This window comes from Folsomia candida, unplaced genomic scaffold (genome assembly GCF_002217175.1).
Source record: "Folsomia candida strain VU population unplaced genomic scaffold, ASM221717v1 Fcan01_Sc001, whole genome shotgun sequence".
NCBI classification, from domain to species: Eukaryota; Metazoa; Arthropoda; class Collembola; order Entomobryomorpha; family Isotomidae; genus Folsomia; species Folsomia candida.
The window spans coordinates 5,705,511-5,719,706 of NW_019091193.1; the positions used below are offsets into that span (position 1 = coordinate 5,705,511).

The 14,196-nt window shown below is 37.6% G+C and overlaps 2 protein-coding genes across 3 annotated transcripts; one reads left to right on the forward strand and one right to left on the reverse strand.

Moving 5' to 3' along the window:
- Window positions 1-83: 83 nt before the first annotated feature.
- Window positions 84-4,319, reverse strand: LOC110863149 (solute carrier family 35 member G1). Of its 2 annotated transcripts, XM_035854778.1 has the most exons (5): window positions 3,887-4,319; window positions 1,463-2,291; window positions 947-1,195; window positions 462-817; window positions 84-353 (listed from the first exon to the last, which is right to left on the reverse strand). In XM_035854778.1, the coding sequence occupies exons 2-5, from the start codon at window positions 1,862-1,864 to the stop codon at window positions 233-235; spliced, it is 1,128 nt and encodes a 375-aa protein (XP_035710671.1). In that variant the 5' UTR covers window positions 1,865-2,291; window positions 3,887-4,319; the 3' UTR covers window positions 84-232. The 2 variants fall into 2 exon arrangements, with proteins under 2 accessions (XP_035710671.1, XP_021968089.1); XM_022112397.2 differs by lacking the exon at window positions 3,887-4,319 and having other exon boundaries at window positions 1,463-2,874.
- Window positions 4,320-6,042: 1,723 nt separating this feature from the next.
- Window positions 6,043-10,196, forward strand: LOC110858734 (cell division control protein 48). The gene is made up of 6 exons (XM_022107634.1): window positions 6,043-6,925; window positions 7,251-7,637; window positions 9,197-9,359; window positions 9,406-9,539; window positions 9,746-10,132; window positions 10,186-10,196. The coding sequence occupies exons 1-6, from the start codon at window positions 6,043-6,045 to the stop codon at window positions 10,194-10,196; spliced, it is 1,965 nt and encodes a 654-aa protein (XP_021963326.1).
- The last annotated feature ends 4,000 nt before the right edge of the window (window positions 10,197-14,196 follow it).

Consider the following 14,196-nt stretch of genomic DNA (forward strand, 5'->3'; position numbering starts at 1 on the left):
TTGCCTGGCCTGATAAAATGAGGTTCAGTATCATCATAAATTATGATTCATAATGATGATTATCTTCATGCTATATCAATATGTGTATTTAGCTTCTCTTTATTCAATACCATGTCACAATTCGATTCCATAGTCTTCCAAGCATAATAATTTATTATTATTAAATTATGATGATTTATAATGTAAAACTATTTTTGTAGGTACATATATAAACTCTTGAAAATATACGTGATTAACACAAAAATGCAGATGTAAATATTCCTCTCACTTTGTCATCTTCTGGTAAAGATGAAATCCATTTCTTGAAAACTGTCAATAAGACTGCTGTCGTAATAATGGCTGCGCCGATTCCACTATAAATTAAAAGTTTCGGAAATTTTAAATAGGTAGACTATTTATATTTAATTATCCTATGAACAAACTAAATATGTACATATTTAGTTGTTTCAAAAATCATTTACCTGTACATATCCGGAATAACGCTGAAAATGAGAAACTGTAATAAAAATGCGAACAATGTATCCGAACTGGTCCTCACGACTGCGAAGGGTCCTGCCTTTTCGCACTTCAAAGCCCAGGTCAAACTCATCTGTGAGGAGAATCCTATTAAACCGAGGAGAACTAGGAGGCCGAGATCGCTAAGTTTAGTTGGAATTTCAAACACCCCGAGAGCCAGGGATATAACAAAGCACTGCATAAGTTGAAGAAATCCGGTCGTCATGACAACCAGAGATGCATTCATGTCGCGAAGGTATCGGACGAACACGATTTTGAAGCTGGTCAAGACCATTCGAGATAGGGCAAATCCAGTCCCAATCTGAAAATTCATAGCACAAAATAGTCTCACCCCTACAAATTCAAGTTTTTTTCCTTTTTGAGGAACAATCTTGCATGCATTTGGGTACACAGCTACATAAATAAAGCATTATGAAATAATTTTCCGTACCATAGTGTCCCAGTCATACTCTTTGGACCCCGTCAGCATGGGTGGTCTCGACATAATCGCCACCCCCGTAACGGTCATGATTGCTGTGAGAAATGGGAAAACGCCACACTTTTCTCTAAGGAAGAGATGTGCCGCAAATCCAACAAAGACTGAAGAACAGGAACTTATTACGACCGCGTCTGCCACCGGGATGTACTGGATCGCGATAAATTGAGAGATAATCGCACCGAATCCGAACAATGCGCGTCCCTGTTAGAGTCAATAGCATATTTTAATTACCAATAGGTCAATTTTAATAAATAATTTGGAGATGGCGCATAAATCATGGGCCGTGATGTGTTCAACAGATTAATGTTTTTGAAATTTATTGGACTTGGCGGAGTGAAAAATTGGCAATACACATCGGATGATTTACACATCGTATTTTTTGGCAATGCCAATTTGGCATGTTATAGAAGAATTGAGACAATTTGTAACGTAGCCCCACAATTTCATACATATTTACTTATCACTCACAAATAGAACAATCATCGTCCTCAGCTTTGCTGGTTCACTCAGTGGCCACAGCGGTTCAAAAATTGTGTTCCCTTTCGCCTTATGTTTCCAAATTTCCATCAATGTGCACGGTAGGGCAGGGAGGAAAATTCCGAGGAATCGAAACAGACCGAGATTCAGGACGTGATATCCTTTCATGTGCTTTACCAAGATCCCCACACTCGCAAATAGGAAGCCGGACAGGACGGTAAAAAATAGTCCGAGCCATTTCGAATGCTTCTTGACACGGTTTTTACTCTGGGATAAGTCCAAGTCGGACGACGAATCTGAACTTTCAGAGGATTTTATGTGAACAATTGAAGCATTCTTTTCGCCCTCATCTAACACCAGGTTGATCGTTGATGCCACTTGTGGTAACGACATGGCGTGGTCTTGCGGTATTTTATGATGCAATCAAATATTATTTCAAAGCTTTTGAAAAATTACTAAATGAAAAAATGCTTAAAATTGTATCACAAGAATTTTCAAATCTCAATTTGTATGCTGGGTTCTTAGCTCATGAATCGTCTCTGAACTATAACTCCTTAATCTTATCAAAAAAACGTCTTCCTCAATAAAATTAGAGTCACGAGTTCCATCAATTCCACAGCTTTCCTCAACTGCTTAAGTCAAAGTGACGACTTTGCTTCTCCAAAACTTTTCCACCAGCAGAAAAACTTAATTTTTACTTAACTGACAGCAAGGCCAACTTGTTAGGTGAGGGCATTGTGCATGTGACACTCGCTCATTGTCATTCCATTTGACCCACCACCTTTCCTTTCAGGTATTGTGACCTCCTGAATGAACCCACCTGTCGACATTGGTCGTAATAATGTTAGATAATTTTATAATCGCCTAATTAATTAATTGTGAATATTTTTGATGTATGGAAATGCTTTGCTACATCCTGCATGAGATGAGATGAGACGAGTGCGTACAATGAATAATTCTTAATTTCCAGAAATATGGTGATGATGCATGACTGTTAAACTTTTAGGGTTAAAGAGTATTGTGGGTTCATGCCAGCCAACTCTGCAAAACTCATTCATATTAATTTGTGAAATTAATTCAATTGTGTTCAGGAAATGAATCAGATTGAATCATTGTTCCGATTTAGGTTGTGTTGAATTTTTATTGTGGGTTGTTTTTTCTTGTCATGCAACTACGAAGTTGAGCATGCAAATTTAAAAACATGTTTGGATTTTGGCATACTTTAGTGTGACGTTATGAAAGTGACGTGATGTGCATGAGGTGCGATGTGACATATATAAATTTTATTTCGCTCAAGTTTTTTTAGTAGCAAGAGCTTAATAAATAGATGTATTAATAAGAAATGCGCATCTTGAATTTACTATATTTAATTACATATCGTCGGACTAATTCTAAAACCACGTAAGTGCATTCGCTTCTTAATTCGAAATCCACCTAAGTGCAGTCAGTAGTTAATTCGAAATCCACCTAAGTGCAGTCAATAGTTAATTCTAAATCCACCTAACTGCAGTCAGAAGTTAATTCTAAATCCACCTAAGTGCACAAGAAAAACGGGGAAAAAGACCTAACTGCAATTCCAAAATTATACAGAGTTTATTAATTATGCAAATCATACTATGAGCTGTAATATGAAAGTTTTTGGCAGATGAGGCTAGTGATGCGAAAACGTTCGAAATTTAAAAACCACAGGTTCAGGGGGTGTGGTTCTTGCGCCTATTTTAAACTTAAAAAAGACCTGGCTGGTAATCTTTTTTCAGTCCCATAAGGGGGTGTGCCCAGAAGCATGCTATTTAATTTTATGGATGTTTCTAATCCGATTTATACTTTGTCAGTACAATTAAATATGCTATGCCATGAATTTATGAAACTTAATTTAGCGGCCAAGAACCACACCCATTGAGGGTGTGGTTTTAAATTTCGAATATTTCATTGGGGTTCTTTTGGTTGAAAAAAGACATTACATGCTAGATAGTCTATATTAAGCTTAATTTAGGCGCAAGCACCACACCCCCTAAACCTGTGATTTTTAAATTTCGAACGTTTTCGCATCGCTAGCCTCATCTGCCAAAAACTTTCATATTACAGCTCATAGTATGATTTGCATAATTAATAAACTCTGTATAATTTTGGAATTGCAGTTAGGTCTTTTTCCCCGTTTTTCTTGTGCACTTAGGTGGTTTTAGAATTAACTACAGACTGCAGTTAGGTGGATTTAGAATTAACTATTGACTGCACTTAGGTGGATTTCGAATTAAGAATGGAATGCACTTACGTGGTTTTAGAGTTAGTCCGACGATATGCATAAATTCAATATGAAACACATTTATGCATATGATAGTATAAATACTACTTGTTGAACAGACATACAAATCTCGTGAAAGATACGCTAGCCAACTTATGTACTTATGTATGTACCTTAAACGTTGAAAATAATACGAACCAGAAACACGACCAAGCCAATGCAAGCACCCAAAACACTGGCAATGCCCAAAACACTTAATATTCTTAAATTTGAAGAAGATCTCGCCCTAGCCCAAGGATTAGTAGTTTTCGTGTTCCCTTTTGCTGAATCTATATCGACCAGTACGCAATCGGGAGATAAGTTAGTTGACAAATTTGCACCATTCTCCATCGTACTATAATGAAGTATTTTTCTAAGATGTGGTCCAATGGACTTATATGTATTCACCCGTCACTAATTATCTCTACGCACAAAGTAAGACAACATATACGAAATTTAGTTCTGAGGTTGCTATATATTTAGTAGAAAGTAATCTGTGTACATATGTATACGTATTTACTTAAAATATAGAGCCAGCTGCTATTCCATACATTTTCACACTTTTCTTTCACCGTTTGCTTCAAGATTCTAGCATATTTGCAGAATTATTGATTTTTAGCCGTGCAGAGTACAATCTCTGACCATGTCTATGACTTTCTCCTACACATACATATCGTACATAAGTACGAAAGTGCTATACTTACATACACGAATACTTATTAATGAACTTATAACGGTATCTAAAAATTCCTACCTAATCTTATGATAACTTATGCATGTACTTACTTAAATATGTACATATGCATGTACATAGGTTTTGCTCTTTGTAAATGAGATTTCCTGTAAATACTTGTCTTGATTTATTTTGTAATTTCGATTTTCATCTCCTTTTCATCTAGAAATTTATCATTGTTTCCACTTCCTTAAAGATTGTTAGCGCATCTGCTTCCTTCGCCATAATAAATATTTCTGCAAGCATAACCAGGTAAACATGTACATGTGCACAAGGCCACAAGCAGGTGAGTGAACTCGGCAAGCAAGAAGCAAATGTGGGGTCAAAAATTATTCACCACATGTTTCGAGGGTCAAATTCTTACTCAAATCCATCGTCGGTAGGATTTAATATATACTCTTTGTTCTGATATTCCCAGAATTTCAGTTTTATGAACGCCATTTTCGAATGTGTAAACTATATGTCTCTGCTCTAAAATTTTGTGAGCGTGCTTAAGCTGATCTCACCGTGTCTTTGTACATATATATAGTTTAATTTCTTATTGATATTGTGATACTTTTTCTTATCCGATATTCAACTACTGGATAAATATTTGCTTAATAAAGTGACTAATAAGATGCATATTAAAAAATAAATACATACGTAAAATAATACATATCTTTACGGGTAATGTATATCAAATACCAATACCATTTTGGATAAATAATGAGTCATTTCAAACATATGTACAATATAAGTATGTATACGAAAAAGAATACCAAATCATCATAAGCCCAACTTCAATTTCGGTATAAAGATATACTTATGTAAATATGTATACATGTTTAAATATCAACAAACTATACATAAACTATAAGCTACAAACTAAATATATTAGCTATATATTACCCCCAAAAATATCTATGCAAATCCATTCCATATTATGCATTTTCAGTTTAACTCATTTCTTGGTGGACTCATAAATTGTATGTACTAATGTAGTTTCTAACCCCTTCATAAATACATTGGGCCTCCTCAGACACACGAAAAAATCGTCGTTTCTAATTTCGCTAAGTTTTTCGCTTGCTTCCTGATAAGCGAGCTCTGGGATAAGCGAACAGAAACTCAACTCAGAAGTGGGGTTAAGGTCGGTTAGCTGAAGTCGAAACAAAATTTTACAATTTTCATAATTCTTGCCATGTTATCGATAAGCGAAAAACAAAGCAAACTTCGAAGCGACGATTTTTTCGTGTGTCTGAGGAGGCCCATTGTATTTCGCTGTAAGATTATTGTCAAGACTTTTGTATCAATACGCATCCCAACTTGGGATTCCCCACAGAATATAGATTCTACCAGAAGAATCGATCTTATGTATTCGAGTGACGCTTATGGAAGAACGGGGAGAGCCAACCAAATAACTCGGTGCACATTTGGCCCACCTGGGGGATGGCACCTCCGCATCATCATCATCACCACATCTCCTGGCATCAAAAAATGATGATGAAAGCACATAGGTGGCGGTGGCACCCCGATTTGTGCACCAGAACAGTAGATGAATAAGTAAAATTTCATTCCACCATGCTTTCCACCCTCCTCGGAAAACTCTCTTCCTTCGCGTGGAAAACGCTCGTTGGAATCGAACCCAGTACGATAACCACACTTCAAGCGAAGGTGGACTCTTTGGAAAAAACGATGTCCACAATCAACCAAGGTGCCAAAAAAGTGGACGAGAATAAGAACCCCATTTCTACTCTGAAATCAAATCCCTCAAATTTATCCGTCCCCCAGCTAACCGTCACTGAAAATGTAGAAACTAAACCCACTCAAGATACAAATCTTGACTGGATAATCAAACCATGCCCCACGACCCCAGAGATAAAAGTGACCGAGACGCTTACAACAGATGCACAAGAAAAGATTGACGCTTATGCGAGTAAGCTAGCTGATTCCTTCGCCAAAAGAAGGGAAGCCGATAAGGCATCCCCAACTTATCAGATAACTTTCGACCCAGCAAAATTTTCATTTGAAATGGAATCCCTGCTCGGATTAGGAGAACAAATTTCATTCCTGCGGGAAAATGTTTTAATTCCGGCCGCAAATCCAGATCTCTTCGCCAAACTTGGAGTTGGACTTCAGGCAGCGAAAGGGATAATTTTCCATGGACCGGCTACCCCAGAAATGGCGAATCTTGCCAAGGCATTGGCCTCCGAATTGTCTCGTGTCATGGGACAAGTTGAGAAAGATAAGGTGTCGGATGGAAAAATCAAGGATAAGGAAGGAGAAAAGAAGAAAAGTTTCAAATTCTTTGAACGACCCAAAACGAAGACTTTCTCCAAATATTCGCACGAGGGAAGTAAATTTGTGGTGGAATTATTCACCGAGGCGAAAAAGGAGGCGCCATGTGTCATTCTTTTCGAAGATATGCATACAATTTCGTATCCGCATTATAACAACGACTTAGGTACGTACATATATACACACTTCCACATAATTTTTAAATAAATGCTACAATATTTTTGAGCAAAGTTCTAACATAAGTAATATGAATGACAAAATATTTTTCATATGATTTTCCACCCACAGGCCAAAGATAATTTCTTGTTTTACTTTATTTCTTGTAAGAAACAAAGCCTTATAGAGAAAAATTATATTTAATGTTTCACGAAATATTTAAGGGGCCAATCATTAATTATGCAACAAAAAAGAAACGATTTTCTAGATTTTCTAATAATTTATGAACGACCCCTAAATCATATATTTCAATAAATCTAAAAATTATTACTCAGATTTTCCCGACGATTCCTTCATCTCAGAAGTGCACAGACAAATGGAAAACTTGGGTTCGACCGAGGATGTCATTGTTATCGCCACAGTCCCCTCACTCTCGCTAGTTCCTGCCACACATAAGCTATGTTTCGAACTGAAATTGGCTTTTCCTACCAAATTTGATGACGAGACGAGAACTCAGATCATAAAGCAGACCACATCCTCCTGGACGGTCAGACCAAGTATTGAAATTCTTGACATGGTTACCGAGCTAAGTGACTCCTTCCACCTTGAGCAATTGCGTCGCGTTGGAAAAATGGCGTATCGTTCGGCGTTACGGAGAGCTTTAAAGGAAGGACGTGTTGGGGGTTGCAAACGGTGCGCAAATAGACCTGATAATTTGAAAGGTATGAGAAACTAAATTATGTTGTGTAGTCATATTGCGATACATTTGCGTGGATTTTATTGCATGGACGAAATGTGTACAAAGTATTTCATGTCTTTTTTTTCATTTCTTTTCATTTCTTTTTTTGCCATGTGGAAAACAATTTCCATAATTTAGAATTTTTTAAGTATGTAACTTTTATCAGTTTTTTCCAAACCATAAAAATTTCATCATTTTGTAATTAGTATATAAACAAGGCCCCAAAAAAGGGAAATCTTAGTGAGGCTTGGTGCGACTACAACTAATGAATAAAATTAGATTGCATAATTTTTGCATCAGCGCTCTCTGTACCATTCTTTACTGGAAGCATTAAGTAATTTGGAATAAATGGCTCCCCTCAAACATTCTTGTAATTTCATGAGAATAAGAATTAACAGGATATCCAGATTATAGGATTATCCAGAAAATATTAAAATTAAATATTTGCAACTTTTGTAGCATATTTGCAACTGTTTGCATCTTAAACTTAAAGATTCGTAGTTCACAATTGTTTACCCATTATATTTGTTCCCAGTTAATTTACCAAACTTCTCGTTCACTAGTAAAAACGTCTTCTTAAAAGCCCAATTAATTCAATAAATGTAAAAATGCATGTGTATGCAAAACAAAATTTATATTGGATCCAGTAAGAACGGTACAGAGAGCGGTGATGCAAAAATTCTGAAATATAATTTTATTCATTAGTTGTAGTCGCACCGAGCCTCACTAAGATTTCCCTTTTTTGGGGCCTTGTTTATTTAATACTTTTAATTGAGTTCTTTATATATTTAATAATAAGCACCACACATTCCTTAAAGCTAGAGTTGATCAGAAGAAGATTTATTGTCAACAACATTAATGCTTTGCGTCGCTGCAAAAATTTGAAGGTTTTCTAAATTTAATAATCTCTCGAGTTCTTAACCGATTTTGATCATCCGGATCATAAATTCACCAAATCAGTTTGAATGTCGTTTTTAAATTATCCAACAATAATCGGTGCAAAATGTCATCAAAATCGGTTTAGAAATGACTGAGATATTGAATTATTTCTGTCAGTTTTTGGGGTGGGGTCAATGCACACAATATGTAATTTTTGTTGCCAGGTATAAAAGTCACTAAAAAATATCAATTTTTTAGATTTTAAATTTGAATAACTTTCTGAGTTCCTGACAGATTTGAATAATTTTGGACTTAAAATAACCGGAATGACTTTGTCTACAATGTTTTCAATAAGGCAACATGTTTGGATGAACCATCAATGAACTATGAAAAGAAATGTTCAGTAAGGGGCAAATTTTCGAGTATTTTTGCCAATAACTCTCTCAAAAAACAAAAATTCCAAAAGGCCACTCGCACGTCGTTTTTAAATTATCCAACAATGATCGGTGCAAAATTTCATCCAAATCGGTTGAGAAATGACTGAGATATCGTCGGTGGTCACTTTTTTGGGGAGGGTCAAATGCATACTTAGTAATTTTTTTGTTGCTAGGTATTTGCCTCACTAAGAAAAAATAGTGTTTTAAATTTTTGCCAATTTTTCAGTGGACAAGTCCCTTTTGGATGGCATCTCTCCCAGTGAGGAAGACTGGGTCGAGGCTTGTGACGCTATCAAATCCCAGATTGCTGCCGCCGCCTATAAACGAGCTTCGTGTTCTCGAGAGGAACATCCACGCAGCGCAGGATGTCGACGTCGACATGGGGGAAAGTTTCCGTTTTATGACTCCTGTGGATTCGTCACTAACTTTCTCAAGCGTGGGTGGACTCGAAGAACAAATTAAAGGGCTCAAGGAAAATATCCTGTTTCCGCTCCAGAATAAGGATAATTTAGCAGAGTGGGGGGTTCATCCTGTGAGGGGCATAATTTTCCATGGACCTCCGGGAACAGGTATAATTTTAATACATAGAAAAATTTTTACATACCAACCTAAAATCATCTCAATTTTTTTTAAATCATGTAACATTTCATTCGCAAATTTTGTCTCCAACTAAATTATAAATATTTTACAAGTTTATCCACAAATTACTTTTGAAAAAAATAGTTAAAATTATTTCAATGTTTTTTTATTTCATAATTTTACGAATGATTCCTAGGAAAAACACTTCTTGGAAGAGTTCTCGCCGCTGAGCTGACCCGTTTAACAAGCTCGTCAGTTAAGAAAAACAAGTTTTCCTTCTTCTACCAAAAGGCTTCCGACTGCTTCAACCTCTACGTTGGTGAAACGGAACGAAATTTACGTGAATTATTCGCCGAGGCGGAAAAATACAAACCATCAATTATCTTTTTTGACGAGATGGATGGTCTTTGCCCAAGTCGAGATAATAGTGAGTCAAGTCGGTGGAGCAATTCAACCGTGGCGACTCTGCTCGGACTAATGGACACAGTCAAGCGTGGAGAAGTGTTCGTCATAAAGATTTATTTTACAAGTTTCCTGATGAACCAACCTTTCACTTCAGTGAATATCGTATACCACTTTACAGGTAAATATTTTTGTTCATGATTAAAATCCGCTTACATGTTCTGCATTTTGTAGCTATGTTGTAATGAAATACATATTATTCTCAATGTGCCTCCTCCACTTCATTGCACATAATTTGCATGCATCAACCGATTGATATTTCGAACCCGATGTCCATTTCAATTTTAGTTCTGAAAGTCAAACTGCTGGAGAATGAAACTTCTCCTTTGGACGTTGTGGATTGTCCTCATCTTCCTCTCATTACTGGGTTCGTGCGTGGGCATAAATGGGACCAAGAGGGCAGGAAAAGGGGCAAAAAAGCCAGCCACCAAACTAGGTAAACCACCCCCCGGTACCCCAACTAAAGTTAACGATCACACAAGCGCCACCTCCTTCAAAAGCTCCCTTGACAAAGAAAAAGTCAACAGTGGTGACGTTTCTGCCCTGGAATCTTACAATGCGGCCTTAGGACATGGTGGGACTTATGAAAATGTAAAATCCGTAGTTTCCAGCCTCAACCTAATCGAGTCCGACCATGCCCCACACTCCTCGATAATGGAATACCTCGAAAACGTCCCCAAGCTTCCGGACAGCCTGAAGAAAGTTGTCGACGAGCGAGTTAAACTAAGAAATGAATTCGAAGCCTCCGACTATTCAGCGAATGAGAAAAAAATTGCAGACCTACAAAAAGAAGTTGAGGCTTTAGAGGACACTGTTTATGGCCCAAAACCAAGACCACAAAAGACGCGTAAAAATTGGCCAAAACCACTCCAAAAGCAATATCTTGACACACTTACTGCATACAAAAAACTGTCAACTTCGGACAAAGATGGCACAGTGGGTCAAGATTTACTTAAAAAGCTCAAAGCAATTAGAGAGAAAGGGAGAGGACCGGACCCCATCCCAGATAAGGTGAAAATGGAGGAGTTGGACAAAAAGCAACAAGAGGTTGACGTGCTTGAATCTGTTAATAGAGATTTGTCCCGTGAACTGGAAAACTTTGTGGAAACGATGAAGGGGCGAATGGGAGTTTTGTCCATTCCATATCTCGAGCATAGACTGTTTCCTTCCACTGGGAAAATTGGAATTCCAGAATCAATCGTGAAATTGAAGGAGGGAGGAGTAGCTGAGGCCGCGATTGAAGTTGACGCCTTTAGAAAAGAATGGACGAAAGCGATGAAAGCTGGAGCAGATTTGAAGTAAGATTAATTATGTAATGATACATATATTTTTTTTGTGTGCATGGATAGCAAAGTTTGCTATCCATGTATAAAAAAATATAAAAGTTTTCGGACCTGGTTTGCTAAGCAAACTAGGTCCGAAAACTCGGTAATAAATTTCGTCGGATAAAAGTTGCATTATATTATTGCAAGACATTTTTGTACGACAGATTTTACATACATGCTAGACTAGAAAAATCGGAGCGCATGGTCTTTATTTAATTCATTCATTAAGGTACCAGACGTAGAACTTCCCCTAGAAATGGGTTGGGTTTGTCTCCCCGATTTCGACGGTTTACGCAATTTTGAAAATTTTACTCTCGAAGCAAAGTTGGGGTAAAATAATCAAATATTTTTTTAAAAGCAACAGCAACTTGGTCAGATCAATCGTAATCTGAACATTTTACTGTAACAGAACAACGATTTCGCTTCGTTCAAAAATTAGCCACTCTTGAACCAATTATCCTAAAATTATGATTTTGTGCTTAAATTGTGCCCAGATAAATTACGCAGACATCGGTGGCAATCTGGTTTTGAATAGTGATCGAGTCTGTCCATGAAAAATAAAAGGACGACATTTAAACAGGAAAAATAATGGTTAATGCTGAAAAATGACCTATGAACTAATTCCTACGACAAAAGATTGCCACCGATATCTGCGTAATTTATCTGGGCACATTTTACACACAAAGTCATAATTTTAGGATAATCAGTTCATGAGTGGCTAATTTTTGAACGAAACGAAATCCTTGTTCTGTTACAGTGAAATTACCGGATTACCATTGTCGGATTACCATTGATCTGTTTAAGTTGAAGTTGCCTTTAAAAAATATTTGATTATTTTACTCCAACTTTGCTTCGAGAGTGAAATTTCCAAAATTGCACAAACCGTCGAAATCGGGGGGACAAACCCAAGCCGTTTCTAGGGGAAGTTCTTCTTCTGGTACCTTAATTGTTAATTAATTATGATTATAGTGAGTTCGTATCTATGTATATAAATATATACATGCAACTCAACATAGTCTATTTTTCATTTTAGAAATGGTTTGACCACTTCGACCGGGAAGCTCACACCCACCTCTGTAGAAGCAGACTATCATCGCGTCTGGAAAGAAAACTTCCCTCAACTTTTGGACTTCTGGAAAAAGGATGATTTAAAAGTAAAAGGAATAACGCCCGATGAGAAAAATCGTCTCTTTACTCTCCGAAAATTGCGAGAAGTTTATCCAAAGTACTGGATGGCCAGGGTAATTCATTCCTTGAAACAGCAAAAGTTTAAGGAAATGATGTCTTTTTACATTTCCGAGTATCAATTATATTTAGGTAGCGAGTTTGACTTTTATAAAACCGGTTTAAAAGATCTCCTCGAGACGAATAAGGGTTTGGGTTGGTTGACAAGTTCTGAAGTTGATGAGTTGGTTAAATCACATAAATTAGATGAGAAAATTACCAAGAAACCTGGTTGGGAAGCGGTACAAAAATTCATTAATGGGAAGAGAGATGCAAAAACGGGAGGGAAACGACGAGCAACAACTTCGGGTGGCTCGACTTCACCAAAAACACCAAAACTCACGTGTCCAAAAACCAGTACAAAAGCCAGCACAGTGTTCCGCGCTGGCTCATCAGCAAATAACTGCGTTTTATTTGTCAGGGATAAAAATCCAGATGAATTGGAGAAAGTTACAACTGGTGAGGATGAAGAAAATATTTTCGAAAAACCAAAAGTTCTCGAGGAGCATGAATCAATTGACTCCATCGATAGTAAAAAACTGTCTGAATATTTAGAATCCTTTGAAACCGGGAAGGACTTAGATTTCGATTCTTTACAGGCGAAAGAAGCCGTGGTGGAGCTTGTTAGTAATAATAAAGGCAAACTGACCGGTGACGAAGAGTCCATCGCAAAAGTTAAGGCACTCATAAAGCGAGAAATTTTAGAAATGCATGAAAATCAAAACTCATTTGCAAAATCTCTCTCTCACGGAGAGGACATTAGCTCGCACAGCATGTCGAATTACGACCGTGTCAAAGTCAGTGCTACCCGATTTGCAAAAAGGGCAGCGAAATTTACCTCCTCCACTGAAAAATTTGGTAGTTCTTATGGGAAAATCATGCTGGCGAAGGGGGTCGTATCCGCCCTTCGACATGGGGACTACACCTCTCTGGAAATAATGGGGGGTCGCATCGGGTTAGATTATGGTTTTAAAGCCATCGAAAAAACAGGGGCCCTCCTCGTTAAGAAAGTGGGGACGAAACTTGCTGTAAAAATCGGGTCAAAAATGACCTCCGTAATTGGCAAGGTAGCCGGGCCTATCGGTGCTGTGGCCGATATCGGCATCAGTATTTACAGTTTGACCTCCTCCATAAAAGCGCTTAACAATCCGAACGCCACGAAATACGAGCAGAACGACGCCATCGCGGACATTGTCGCTGATTCGATCGACATAGCTGTCACAGCAACGGCTGCAATTTTGTCGATTGCTTTCCCCCCATTGGCTCCCGTATTTGCAGCTGTCGCGTTAATTGTTAACATCTTGACGACAATATTTGTCTCTGTTTACAAAGCTGTAAATCACGTGAATGAATTAAACGATGAAATTCCTCTCCTCGGTTATGAAAAGTTGGAGGAAGGGTTACGCTACATGAGCGGGGCTAACACCAGCATATACCTCGAGGACCTTATCAACACGAAGAAAGTGAACAATATCGTGGTTAACATGACCGTTTTATGGTTAAAGGAAAATCCCGATTTTATTGGGAAAGTTTTCCCCTCGCAAACTCTCTACAATCCGGAAGGGGATTGTTATCTCCAAGAGTTAAAATATACTTATTTTTTTGGCGGCGTGGTAAACTCATGGCGAGATGGACG

Excerpts from the sequence above, each read along its gene's own strand:
- LOC110863149 (XM_035854778.1), bottom strand. The coding sequence starts at position 1,864 with ATGTCGTTACCACAAGTGGCATCAACGATCAACCTGGTGTTAGATGAG. Across the intron at positions 818-946 it reads AGTATGACTGGGACACTATG|ATTGGGACTGGATTTGCCCT; the intron begins GTACGGAAAATT and ends ATGAATTTTCAG. Across the intron at positions 354-461 it reads GTTATTCCGGATATGTACAG|TGGAATCGGCGCAGCCATTA; the intron begins GTAAATGATTTT and ends TTTAATTTATAG.
- LOC110858734 (XM_022107634.1), top strand. The coding sequence starts at position 6,043 with ATGCTTTCCACCCTCCTCGGAAAACTCTCTTCCTTCGCGTGGAAAACG. Across the intron at positions 6,926-7,250 it reads GCATTATAACAACGACTTAG|ATTTTCCCGACGATTCCTTC; the intron begins GTACGTACATAT and ends ATTATTACTCAG. Across the intron at positions 7,638-9,196 it reads TAGACCTGATAATTTGAAAG|TGGACAAGTCCCTTTTGGAT; the intron begins GTATGAGAAACT and ends CCAATTTTTCAG.